Here is a 12,369-nt window from a genome sequence, read left to right as displayed (position 1 = left end):
TATTACACCTCTCTCTTTCGTTTTGCAGTGTCAGATTCTTTAAGAGTATTATGCCCGTAATTTCTGGAGATTCACAGCCCCTTGGAAATCTATCAGCTCGAGAACCCTTCCCCAAGTTCATTCTTCTCAGGAGCATGGCAAATCAGTCCATTCTCTCTTTCAATTCAGCCTTCTCCTCGTGCTGCTGCTTCGCTTTCCTTCCCATTCATTTATCTCTTGGCAGTACTGTCTATAGAAACCTTCTCCATCACATGGGACAAACGCAGGAATGTTGTACTTGTACTGATGTTTCTGGCTTGTCCCCTTCTCTGCACTGTGTCAAGTCATGACCATTTCTCTCTCTCCCAGGACCCTGCGTCCTCAGGTGAAGGAGGAGATCATCTGCATGATTCAGAACACTTTCAACTTTAGTCTTAAACAGTCCAAGCACCTTTTTCAAATTCTGATGGAGTGTATGGTGCACAGGGATTCTGTGAGTATGATGAGTTGATGACTCAACTGACTTAAAAAATGCTAATGTTCAACAATTGTGATATTTATTTTCACAAATTTTTTCATTTCTTACTTGATTATATATAGCTCTACAGAACTTGATCTTTAAGTTGAGTAAACGTGACTTCTTGTTTCCTCCCTCCCTCCAACCATGCTTCGTATTCCTGACTGTACCTGGGAAAAAGCACTTAGGCAATATAACAGTATTACAGAAAAGTGATTGAATTTAGTGAAAATTACATGTAAATATTTTCAGAGGGTAAAGGAACAGCTCCATGTCTTAAATAAAACTCAAGTCTGCTGGCTTAGATGACTCTATCACAGTATCCTCAGTATGTCCTATAGGAGATCATTGGGGATGCACTGGACAATGGAAATATGTGAATAAACTCTCAGATGGAAAATAGAGGCCACGAACTTTGGTCTATGAACATAATATAGATTCAGGAAAAGATTTTAGTGTTTTAGGGTACTTTGATCAACATTTTTATCAATGATTTGGATAATGTGTAGCTGACAGTTACATTAAATATGCAGATATGTCATATCATAGTGATCTTTCCAGAATTTGAAAGCTGGACTAAATCATATAAGATTTGGGTAATATTAAAGCACCTTTCCTCAAAAAACCAATTGAACAAGTTCAGTCTAGACTAAGCATGGCTAAACAGATGTGAAAAACCCTTTGGGATTTTAGTTGACCTAGTAACAATGAAAATAACAACCATGTCTACAATTAACGGAGTGCTTTCCAATATATTTTTTCACGTGAAATAGCCCCATGAGTGAGTTCAATATGGCAGTGATCGTTTATTTCAGTTTCAGAGATAATGAAGCTGAAGCCTAGAGAATTTAAGTGATTTGCCCAGAGTCATGCAGTTCTGAAATAGTAGAACTAAAACTGGTGCTCAGAGTTGAAATCTTGTGCATGGTCTACTACATTTTATATTCCCCACAATAGTCAGTAGGTTAAGAAAAGGATATAATAAAGGGATCACCCTTATATTTGTCTCCTCCTGTCATCAAGGAGAGTAACCAAGGAGCGGTGTAATAATCAAGGGAGAACTAGAGAAGGCAGCTAAGGGTTTGCATGTTACAGAAAGGTTCTCAACTCCTGCACAGTTGAGGGTTGATTTTATTCATGCACATGGAGGGGAGCTGTTAGGTAGAGGGGCTATTAGCGTGAATTGTAGAAGAATTCTATCTTTATGAGAACTTAGAGATTATTTAGTGGGTTCCTCTCATCTTTTGGGTGAGGAACCTGAGATGCAGTGGTTTTAAGATATTTCCCCAAGACTGACTAGTTAGTGACATATCTGGGGCTAGAACTTGGCAATCTTGGCTTTTTTTTGTTGAACACGTCCCTTTACTATATATTTTCATCTGCAAAGATTGAGATACATTCATTAATAGGAGAAGAACTTTTATAATCATAAATAATGTCCTTATTTGTCTTAAAAATAATCAGTCACGTGCCAGGATGCACTGGAGACTTTGACGTTGTGAAGGCTTTCTTCACTGTCCATTGTACTTGCTCACTGGGTGCATCGTAATTGCCTCACTTATTTTATGACAAATCCTTGAGGATTCATTCATTGAAAAGCAAAAGTCTTAGTTTCTAAAGCTAGGTGAACAGAAGGATATCATTTCGTATTCTTTCAAAATGAGGAATGGTTTTCTTTTCATGAGGAATTGACACTGAGTTTCTTTCCATTATAGCATGTGAATAGTAAATTAATGTAGTAATGTTCTTTCATGCATGTTTCCTCTAAGATACTTGGAATTTTTCAGTTTTTTTTATCCCCTGAATGTGTACAATTTGCCATTACCCTACTTTAAAGTTTTCTCTCTTATTAGTAAAAAAAAAGAATTTTTTAAAACTCTATGTGATTTTTGACATTAATGATGAATGTTTTGCTTAATTCATTAGCTCGAGAGCAAATCTTGTGGGTACTTTTGAAAGCATTTCTTTGCTAGTCCTCAAAATGTATGGCTTTCTGTTTTTCAACTGTTACAGATTACCATTTTTGATGCTGATTCTGAGGAGTCACAGGACCTTGATTTAGCAATCCTAACAGCTCTGCTAAAGGGTGAGTGTCTAAATAAGGTTACAATTTTTCCTCCTTCCCTCTTTTCACATTCTGTGGCACTTTGTGCTTTTTATGTTGATATCGTAAACAGAATATGTGATTCCTTTCTTTTACCCTAGGCACAAATTTATCAGCATCAGAACAATTAAATCTGGCAATGGCTTGGGACAGGATGGACATTGCCAAGAAACATATCCTAATTTATGGACAACATTGGAAGGTATAATGAAGATGAAGTTATTTGGAAGACCTATGTCGTGTGTTGGTTTGTTAGGGAGGGACAAAAGAGAGAATTGGAGGAGAGATAGGCTGCTTTGGGGACGGGTGTGGGGGTAGGGTAGCATCTCTGATGCTGGGTACACACCATCGCAAAGACATTTCTCTCATCTACTTTGCCTCCCTGAAAACATTTTTTCCTCTGGCTCAGCAGCCTTATTGAAGCTGACAAAGGAAGTCAAGTCGGGGAAAGACAAATGGAAGGATTTTTAATTTACTTTTTGAATGGGCAGATTTTTATATTGTTATTCAAAAGTGAAAGTTTATCTTATTTTTTTGCATTAAAGTGTAATGCATGCTCACAATAGGAATGAGTGAAAACAGAGAAAAGCAGGAAGAAGAAAGATTACTATAGTGCTAATGCTAATCACCGTTAACATTTCATTAAAAAAAAATTACAGTTGTGACCAGACCATAGGTCTATTAGTTTGGGGTTGAACTAATTTGTGCACATTGTTTAAAACATCAAATGGTACTAAAAAGCTACCAAAAAGACAGTAGTTCCCTGCCCTGCTAATCACTAGAGCCAAGCACTTTTGACATTTTGGACTGTTCTGACATTTATAAATCTCCATATTTCTAAATAATAAGTCATATTGCTGTTTTCTGATTAATTTTAGAGAGCTCTTAACATTTCTGTCTGGGCCCCCACTGCTGCATTCTGGGCTGGTGCCTGCTATTCCTGGTGCTGAGCTGTCATCCTTCATCATCTTGGAGATTCCCTCGTTTGTTAGAACGCCTGTTTTCTGTATCCCCTGTTTTCCTCTTTCTTGGTTTACTCCTTTATTTGATGATGTGTATCTTGCAGTAACTTCCTGAGAAAGGGGTATAGGAGATAAAAATTTTGAGGGCTTATATGTTTGGATATATTTTAATTCAAGATGGAACTAATTTTCCTAGAGAATTTTGAATGCTTAGCTTCCAGCACCCAGCAGTACTGTTGAGAAGCAAAAATCGTTCTGTTTTCTGATCCTTTTTTTATGACCATTTCTTTCTTCTCTGGGAGTTTAAAAAAATCTTCTCTTGTTCCAGTGTTCTGAGATTTCACAGTAACGTGCATCATTGTGAGTCTTTATATCCATTACACTGGACACTTGCTTTCAACTTGGCAATCATGTGTTTCCTTTTGGGGGAATTTCCTCCCCTGTTTGCTCTGCTCTCATTCAGGAATTTTTTTTTTTTTTTTTTTTTTTTTTTTTTGCGGTACACGGGCCTCTCACAGTCGTGGCCTCTCCCATTGCGGAGCACAGGCTCCGGACGCGCAGGCTCAGCGGCCATGGCCCATGGGCCCAGCCGCTCCGCGGCATGTGGGATCTTCCCGGACCGGGGCACAAACCTGTGTCCCCTGCATCGGCAGGCGGACTCTCAACCACTGCGCCACCAGGGAAGCCCCTCATTCAGGAATTTTATCATTTAAATGTTAGACCTATGGACTGCTCCTCTAATCTTATCTTTTCCTCTTATCTTCTATATCTTTTCTTTGGTAGATTCCTCAAGATTAATTTTTCACACCTTGTATGTAGTTTTTTGTTTCTGGTAGCATATTATTAATTCCTGAGAGCAAATTGTTGTCTTTTTATTTTTTTAATTTTTATTTATTTATTTATTTATTTATTTATTTTATTTTTGTGGACATGTTTTTATTTCTCTACAAGTGAATTGCTGGGTCATAGGGAACGTGTACATGTACCTTTTTTTTTTTTTAAATAGATCTTTATTGGAGTATAATTGCTTCTCAATACTGTGTTAGTTTCGATTGTACAACAAAGCAAACCAGCCATATGCATATACATGCCCCCATATCCCCTCCCTCTTTTTTTTTTTTTAACATCTTTATTGGAGTATAATTGCTTTACAATGGTGTGTTAGTTTCTGCTTTACAACAAAGTGAATCAGTTATACATATATACATATGTTCCCATATCTCTTCCCTCTTGCGTCTCCCTCCCTCCCACCCTCCCTATCCCACCCCTCTAGGTGGTCACAAACCACCTAGCTGATCTTCCTGTGCCATGCGGCTGCTTCCCACTAGCTATCCACCCTACGTTCGGTAGTGTATATATGTCCCTGCCACTCTCACTTCGTCACAGCTTGCCCTTCCCCCTCCCCATATCCTCAAGTCCATGCTCTAGTAGGTCTGTGTTTTATTCCCATCCTACCCCTAGTCTCTTCATGACATTTTTTTTTCTTAGATTCCATATATATGTGTTAACATATGGTATTTGTTTTTCTCTTTCTGACTTACTTCACTCTGTATGACAGACTCCAGGTCCATCCACCTCACTACAAATAACTCAGTTTCATTTCTTTTTATGGCTGAGTAATATCCATTGTATATATGTGCCACATCTTCTTTATCCATTCATCTGTTGATGGACACCTAGGTTTCTTCCATGTCCTGCCTATTGTAAATAGTGCTGCAATGAACATTGTGGTACATGACTCTTTTTGAATTATGGTTTTCTCAGGGTATATGCCCAATAGTGGGATTGCTGGGTCGTATGGTAGTTCTATTTGTAGTTTTTTAAGGAACCTCCATACTGTTCTCCATAGTGGCTGTATCAGTTTACATTCCCACCAGCAGTGCAAGAGTGTTCCCTTTTCTCCACACCCTCTCCAGCATTTATTGTTTCTAGATTTTTTGATGATGGCCATTCTGACCGGTATGAGATGATATCTCATTGTAGTTTTTTGTTGTTGTTGTTGTTTTTTGCGGTACGCGGGCCTCTCACTGCTGTGGCCTCTCCCACTGCAGAGCTCAGGCTCTGGACACACAGGCCCAGCGGCCATGGCCCACGGGCCCAGCTGCTCCACGGAACGTGGGATCCTCCCGGACGGGGGCACAGGGGCATGAACCCATGTCCCCTGAATCGGCAGGCGGACTCCCAACCACTGCGCCACCAGGGAAGCCCTCATTGTAGTTTTGATTTGCATTTCTCTAATGATTAGTGATGTTGAGCATTCTTTCATGTGTTTGTTGGCAATCTGTATATCTTCTTTGGAGAAATGTCTATTTAGGTCTTCTGCCCATTTTTGGATTGGATTGTTTGTTTTTTTGTTATTGAGCTGCATGAGTTGCTTGTAAATTTTGGAGATTAATCCTTTGTCAGTTGCTTCATTTGCAACTATTTTCTCCCATTCTGATGATTGTCTTTTGGTCTTGTTTATGGTATCCTTTGCTGTGCAAAAGCTTTTAAGTTTCATTAGGTCCCATTTGTTTATTTTTGTTTTTATTTCTATTTCTCTAGGAGGTGGGTCAAAAAGGATCTTGCTGTGATTTATGTCATAGAGTGTTCTGCTTATGTTTTCCTCTAAGAGTTTGATAGTATCTGGCCTTACATTTAGGTCTTTAATCCATTTTGAGTTTATTTTTGTGTATGGTGTTAGGGAGTGTTCTAATTTCATACTTTTACATGTAGCTGTCCAGTTTTCCCAGCACCACTTATTGAAGAGGCTGTCTTTTCTCCACTGTATATTCTTGCCTCCTTTATCAAAGATAAGGTGACCATATGTGTGTGGGTTTACATCTGGGCTTTCTATCCTGTTCCATTGATCTATATTTCTGTTTTTGTGCCAGTACCTGGGCCTCCCTCCCACCCTCCCTATCTTACCCCTCTAGGTCATCGCAAAGCACCGAGCCTATCTCCCTGTGCTACGCTGCTGCTTCCCATCAGCCAACTATTTTACATTTGGTAGTGTATATATGTTGATGCTACTCTCACTTCACCCCAGCTTCGCCATCCTACCCCGTGTCCTCAAGTCCATTTTCTATGTCTACCTCTTTATTCCTGCTCTGCAACTAGGTTCATCAGTACCATCGTTTTTCTTTAGATTCCATATATGTGCGTTAGCATAAGGTATTTGTTTTTCGCTTTCTGACTTACTTCACTCTGTATGACAGACCCTAGGTCTTAGCATCCTGAATATAATATCTTCTTTTGTTTTCTTGAAGCTATTAATGATAGTTCTTTTGAAGTTTTCTTCTTCCTGTATTGTCTGATTCCTCCTAGTTGACGTTTTTTGGTCTGTTTGTCCTGGACTCTTTGTTTAAGTGTGGAGGTAAGAAAGCTCATTAGAAATTCTGAGCCTGTAGATTTGGCCTTCACAGTAGGGGGATCTTGCTGCCCCCATTTGTTGGGGAACCTGAAGTGTTAGAATATTCATATATTTTCTCTTGTATTCATCACAATATCAGAAAGAAATTCTCCAATCTCCTGCTTAGACGGTAAAGCCTTGTTCCTGTTGTTACGGAAATCAACGGGGAAGACGAGTGGGAAGGTCCCAATGTTAGCAATTTATGCTGCCAGAATTCTGTGGCATAGATTTTGTTTGGTTCTTGAATTTTTTTCCAATTTCTAGGGACTTCCATTTTTTGGCTTTCTGGGGACTGCTAAGTCATTTGACCATCTGCTTTTCAACTTCTAAAATGTTTCACTCTTGACCTCTTTGTTCTTGTGGATTCTTTCTTTTAAAAAAAACACAAAAAGACAAAAAAACCCTTTACTATATTTTAGTGGGGTTTTAGGTAGGAGTAAAAGTAGATGAGTGTGTTTAATTTGCCATTATACCCAGAAGTCGGGTATAGTTTAAATGGGAACATGCCAGGTTACAAAAAAAAAAGAAAAAAAAAGAAAAAGAAAAAGAAGCAGAAGGAAAAGAAGGAAGGGAAAGAAACCTTGGAGTTTTATTAGAATTGCATTAAATTCAAACATTAATTTGGGAAGCATTGAGATCTTTACCACAGTCAGTCTTCTCATCCAGGAACCCATTTATTCAAGAGGTCTTTCATGCCTTCAGTTTACCTTTTGTTATTTCTTCACTTAGGTCCTGAACATTTCTTAGTAAGATTGTATTTTATGATTATTTTGTCTGTATAGTTTTGAGTTCAAATACATGTAATTCTTTAGTTATTTCTACTTTCTTAATTTCTCTATATCTCTTATTTATTTCTGCCCTCTGAAGCCTGGCTCACTAGAACAAGCAATGTTAGATGCTTTGGTGATGGATCGAGTGGATTTCGTGAAGCTCTTAATAGAATATGGCATGAACCTCCATCGCTTTCTTACCATCTCCCGACTGGAAGAGCTCTATAATACAGTGAGTACTGGAACATTTCATTAGTCACCTCCTTAAGATTTCTTTATTAACTAGCTTAACACTTAGCTTAAACTATATCTTGAATGTTCAAGTCTCCTTCAATGTTCATGTACAAAGATAGCTTATAGAGAGACAGACTTTTCAACCAAAGAAGAAACTTTCTTACCAAATCCATTGTATCCTATAGTCATTTCTGTGTTTCCCATTTTAATTAATTATACAGAATAGAAGCATAAACTAATTTAAGAAAATAGGATAGTAAGACCATAATTAAAGCTAAAGATGTGAATAAGAACAAATTGCTTTTATTGAGTAATTAGAAGCTTTTCAACCTAAGGACACTTAAAATTTTGTTCCTGCAATTTTCCTGTGTAAACCTTTTATTGAAACGAGACTGGCTTACTCTTTGTAAAGACACCAGTTGCTTAAGCCAAGCACCCTTCTTGCGATGTCCTTCCTTGCCTTTGAATCTTACCCTTTCTTTAAAGCCCTGTTCAAGTCCTATCTTCTTGATTATTCCAATTCACATATTATAGTGCCCCTATAATACAGATTTTTGCCACTTTTTGAACATACCTATCTTCATATTGTTGGTTATTTTTAGTGTAAGTCCCACTCTCTTCTATTAGATTGTAAAAATTCTATGAAGAAAGTACTTTTATTCTTCATTGAATCCCTCAGTAGCTTGAATGAACGTAGTAAGTGTTCAATAAATATTTGTTGATAGAATATAATTGTGTGATGAAATTTGTAATTGTGTGATTTATATATAATAAAGGATAGTTACAGATTAGTTAAGATTTATTTCTGCCTCTTGCCACACAAAGTTAATTAAGGCCTTACTTCCTAGATATATACATCTTGCATTGAAAAATATTTCAATCTAATCACATCTTCTCTTGGGAAATACCTTCCTTAGAATTAATTTGGCTTAAGCTTCATTACTAAAGATGATGAAGAAAGTTTTCAGTGTTCTGGATTATTTATGAATGCTGAAATAAAGGTTTTTTATTTCTCCCTAGCACATGGCAATTAAAAGGTAATTAAAATTCTTCCTTTTGTTCTTTATTACAGAAACAAGGACCCACCAATATGCTCTTGCATCATCTTGTCCAAGATGTAAAACAGGTAACCTAATTATGAAGGTGTACAAATTTCTTCTGGTATTGTCTTAGCTTTGTGGTGAAGTGTTACCAGATTTTGCTTTGTAAAATGTAGACTTGGATTTTCTAGCGAATTACCTACCTTCTTTACCTGTGACTCTGAACAATTTCATCACCAAACCACACTCATATTTTTTCTTGTAATTTGTGTTTTAAAAGATTTGACCCACCAAGTAAGTGGCATTAGCTAATAATTATTTTCTCTTATAAAACATGAATTGGAGACATAGAAACTTCCAAGCAGAATTTCAGCTTAACATGATACAACAATATTGACAATGATGATAATAATACCTGCTGAATATAGAGAAACTTCTTGGTTCTGTTATCTTTATTGAAGGACTGGTATGTGATTCCGTTGTCTTTGTTCTTGTTTTGTCTATTAGTGATAACTCTGGGGCTCTCACTTCCTTGGTGAGTCTAAGCATTGTTCTAGGGAACCAGAATGGATCCCACTGGTCTATACCTTTGCTAATATTTTGCTCATGGTATTCTCATTGAACTTTGAGTTAAGTCAGACTTATAATCATCTCTGATCCCCCATTAGTTACCAGAACTTTCCAACTTTAACAGACTTTTTTTGCCTTAATTCTGAAGTCTAATATCTTGATGGAGAGAGTGTGGGCTTTCTGATTATGTTGACTTGGTGGGAGTAAAAGGACTGGAGGAGGACGTTTAGTTGGCAGATTAGCAGTAAGCAAAAGTGTCCATGCCGATGTAAATTTACTTTGCATTGATTTATGTTGGGTCAAAATGATGTTCCTTAGATTATCTCCTTAAACTCTGATTCTGTCATAGTAAACTGGAGAAAAAGGAGTGAAATAGTTAGATATGTGTTTAACTAGCAGCAAAATGAGAGCATGATTTGTGTTCCTTGGAAAAAGTGAATTATGAATGTGAAAGAGAGAAATTAAATTATTTGCATTTATTTATATCTGTAACCTTATGTGTTGTTCAAAGCTTTGGGAACATTGTTCACAATCTGTTCATTTCAAAGATCTTGTTCAGCACTCTGTGCCTTTAAAAGTGTGCTATGAATAGCAGTTCAGAGGTAACACTTATGAAGAGGCATTGTGGTGGCCTTTAAGGGGTCAGAGCAGTTTTCATTTGGCCTAAGGCCCATGTGCTTGGAAACCTGCTACTCAGGCCCCTACCAGCCATGACACTGGCCTTGGCACAGCCTTGTGTTTTGAAATCTCATTTTGCTCTGCCACTTCATGTTCCTTATTTCTATTTGTTCTACTTCCTTTCCTATTCTTGTTTTGTGTATGATTTGGTCAACATGGTGCAAAGCGTTAACAGCCATTTCAATAGAGAAGCTTAAGATTTAACTTAGTGTTACTTTTGGACCCTCCAGCATACCCTCCAGTGATTATACTTTTGTTGTAGTGGTTCTGTCATTTCCAGCTAAAAACAATCTTTTATACTCTCTTTAAATGTGTTTTATTCTAAAGTATGTATATGCATGAGAGAGAAAAAGGGAGGAAATGAGCTCTTAAAAGCAGACATTCCATGTCTATGAAACTGAAAACATCTTAAGGCTAAGTATTTTTTCCCATTTGAACAACCAGGTTGTATCAATAGCTGGCCATATTAAGTGATCAGTTGTTTTTTGTTCTTGTTTTAGTTATTAGTGATAACTCAGGGGCTCTTCCTTCATTTGTGAGTCTTAAGCATTGTTCTAGGGCTGAAGAGTGTGAGTCTCCCTCTTTGCAGTTGATTTGGTTATGTTCTAGTGACATGGCAAAAGGGATAGAAAAACAGAACTGACAGTTACATGTTTTTGTTTCAGCACGCCCTTCTCTCAGGCTACAGGATAACGCTGATTGACATTGGACTGGTGATAGAATACCTTATTGGTAGAGCATATCGCAGCAGCTATACCAGAAAAAATTTCAGAGCCCTCTACAGCAACCTCTACAGAAAACATAAGGTAGCATAATTGAAAAGTACCCTAGTAAAATTAAGGATTCCTAGGAGTTACACTTTTAGAAAAATGGCTCGGGAAGTTTAGATGGGAAGAGCTTCCAAAATGGACATGCTATTTATCGACCTTTATTGAATATCTGCTGCATGTAAATTACTGTGCTAAGTGCTGGCATGCTGGCCTGGGATGGACATAAAGATCAGGAGTTTAGAAACTTTTAGAGGAAACAGATTTATGAATAACTAGCCACAATACAAAACAGAATATAATATGTGCCGTATTGACACAGAAGTATGTGGTGAGAAGGGTTAGAGGGAGAGATGACTGGTTCTTTCCTTATCTTTCTTTTTCTTTTGAAAATACAGAAGTGAAAAGCTTAATAGGGTTATATCTATAACTCATAATAGTACATAGCCTGGAGATGACAAACTTGGAACAAGTCTCTAGGGGTTATATTGGAAGATGCATGCAGAATGTACCATGTAAAAATACATATTATACGTATTTTATTTACCATCATATTTTTGAAAGTCTAGGAATGTAAAATTAAAGTTGCTGGTTAGTTTATTAGCAGAGAAAACATTGCTTGTTTCTTAAAATTGCCAGTACAGATCAGTAAACTGAAGAGCCTAGTTCTTATTAGGGGATAATGAAAGTGTTAGAAAAGGTAGTTTGGGGCATTTTTGGCTGAGAGAAGAGCGGGAACAGTTAAAGACACAGTGCTGTGGACACCAGGGTATGGTTTTGCAGTGACAAGGAGACCTTTGTCACTGGACAAGTGCCAGAAGGTTGTGAGGGATGACACTGGAAAGATACTTTGGGATAAGGTCACATGAAGAGTCTAGAATATCAAGCTACTTTTGACCTTTATTTTAAAAGAATGAAGTGAAGTGAAAACCCAACTTGGCTTTAAGGGATGAGAAAGCAAAACAGAAAGAAACCCAACTCTCAAAGAGAAAATGTTCTTTATTGGTATTTCACAGGCATAGGCATACACTTGAGGTATCAATGCCTTCATGTAAACAAAATATGCCTTGCTATGAGGTTACCAGTGGCAGGTATACAACTGACTGTGACCTTGGTGCAGCCCAGTGGGGAGCATGCTAGGCAGGTTCCTCTAATGCCCTTTCTGGAAATGGGTAGGAAATTGCCCATTTATCTAATTATTTTCTAGTGAAAGGGGTACAGAGTTTATTGTGTTTCCTAGTAAATTAGATCATAGCAGTTAACACATACATGGTTTGGAGTCGGAGAGATCTGGGACTGAATCTTAATTTTGCTCATTAGTAGCTGGGTAATCTTGAGTGAGAAACTTAACCTCTCT

At 37.6% G+C, this 12,369-nt stretch overlaps 1 protein-coding gene across 1 annotated transcript in view; it reads left to right on the top strand.

The window, feature by feature from the left end:
- The window catches only part of TRPM6 (transient receptor potential cation channel subfamily M member 6), a 136,327-nt gene that overhangs the window by 53,223 nt on the left and 70,735 nt on the right, over window positions 1-12,369 (top strand). The window contains 6 exon segments of the mRNA XM_059071598.2: window positions 349-472; window positions 2,510-2,582; window positions 2,702-2,802; window positions 7,821-7,955; window positions 9,030-9,083; window positions 10,911-11,051. Coding sequence (XP_058927581.1) covers window positions 349-472; window positions 2,510-2,582; window positions 2,702-2,802; window positions 7,821-7,955; window positions 9,030-9,083; window positions 10,911-11,051 — 628 coding nt within the window.

The sequence above is a fragment of the Kogia breviceps genome, chromosome 8 (genome assembly GCF_026419965.1).
Source record: "Kogia breviceps isolate mKogBre1 chromosome 8, mKogBre1 haplotype 1, whole genome shotgun sequence".
Classification (NCBI taxonomy): domain Eukaryota; kingdom Metazoa; phylum Chordata; class Mammalia; order Artiodactyla; family Physeteridae; genus Kogia; species Kogia breviceps.
The sequence above is the reverse complement of the archived record's forward strand: the minus strand, read 5'-3'. Positions and strand labels throughout refer to the sequence as shown.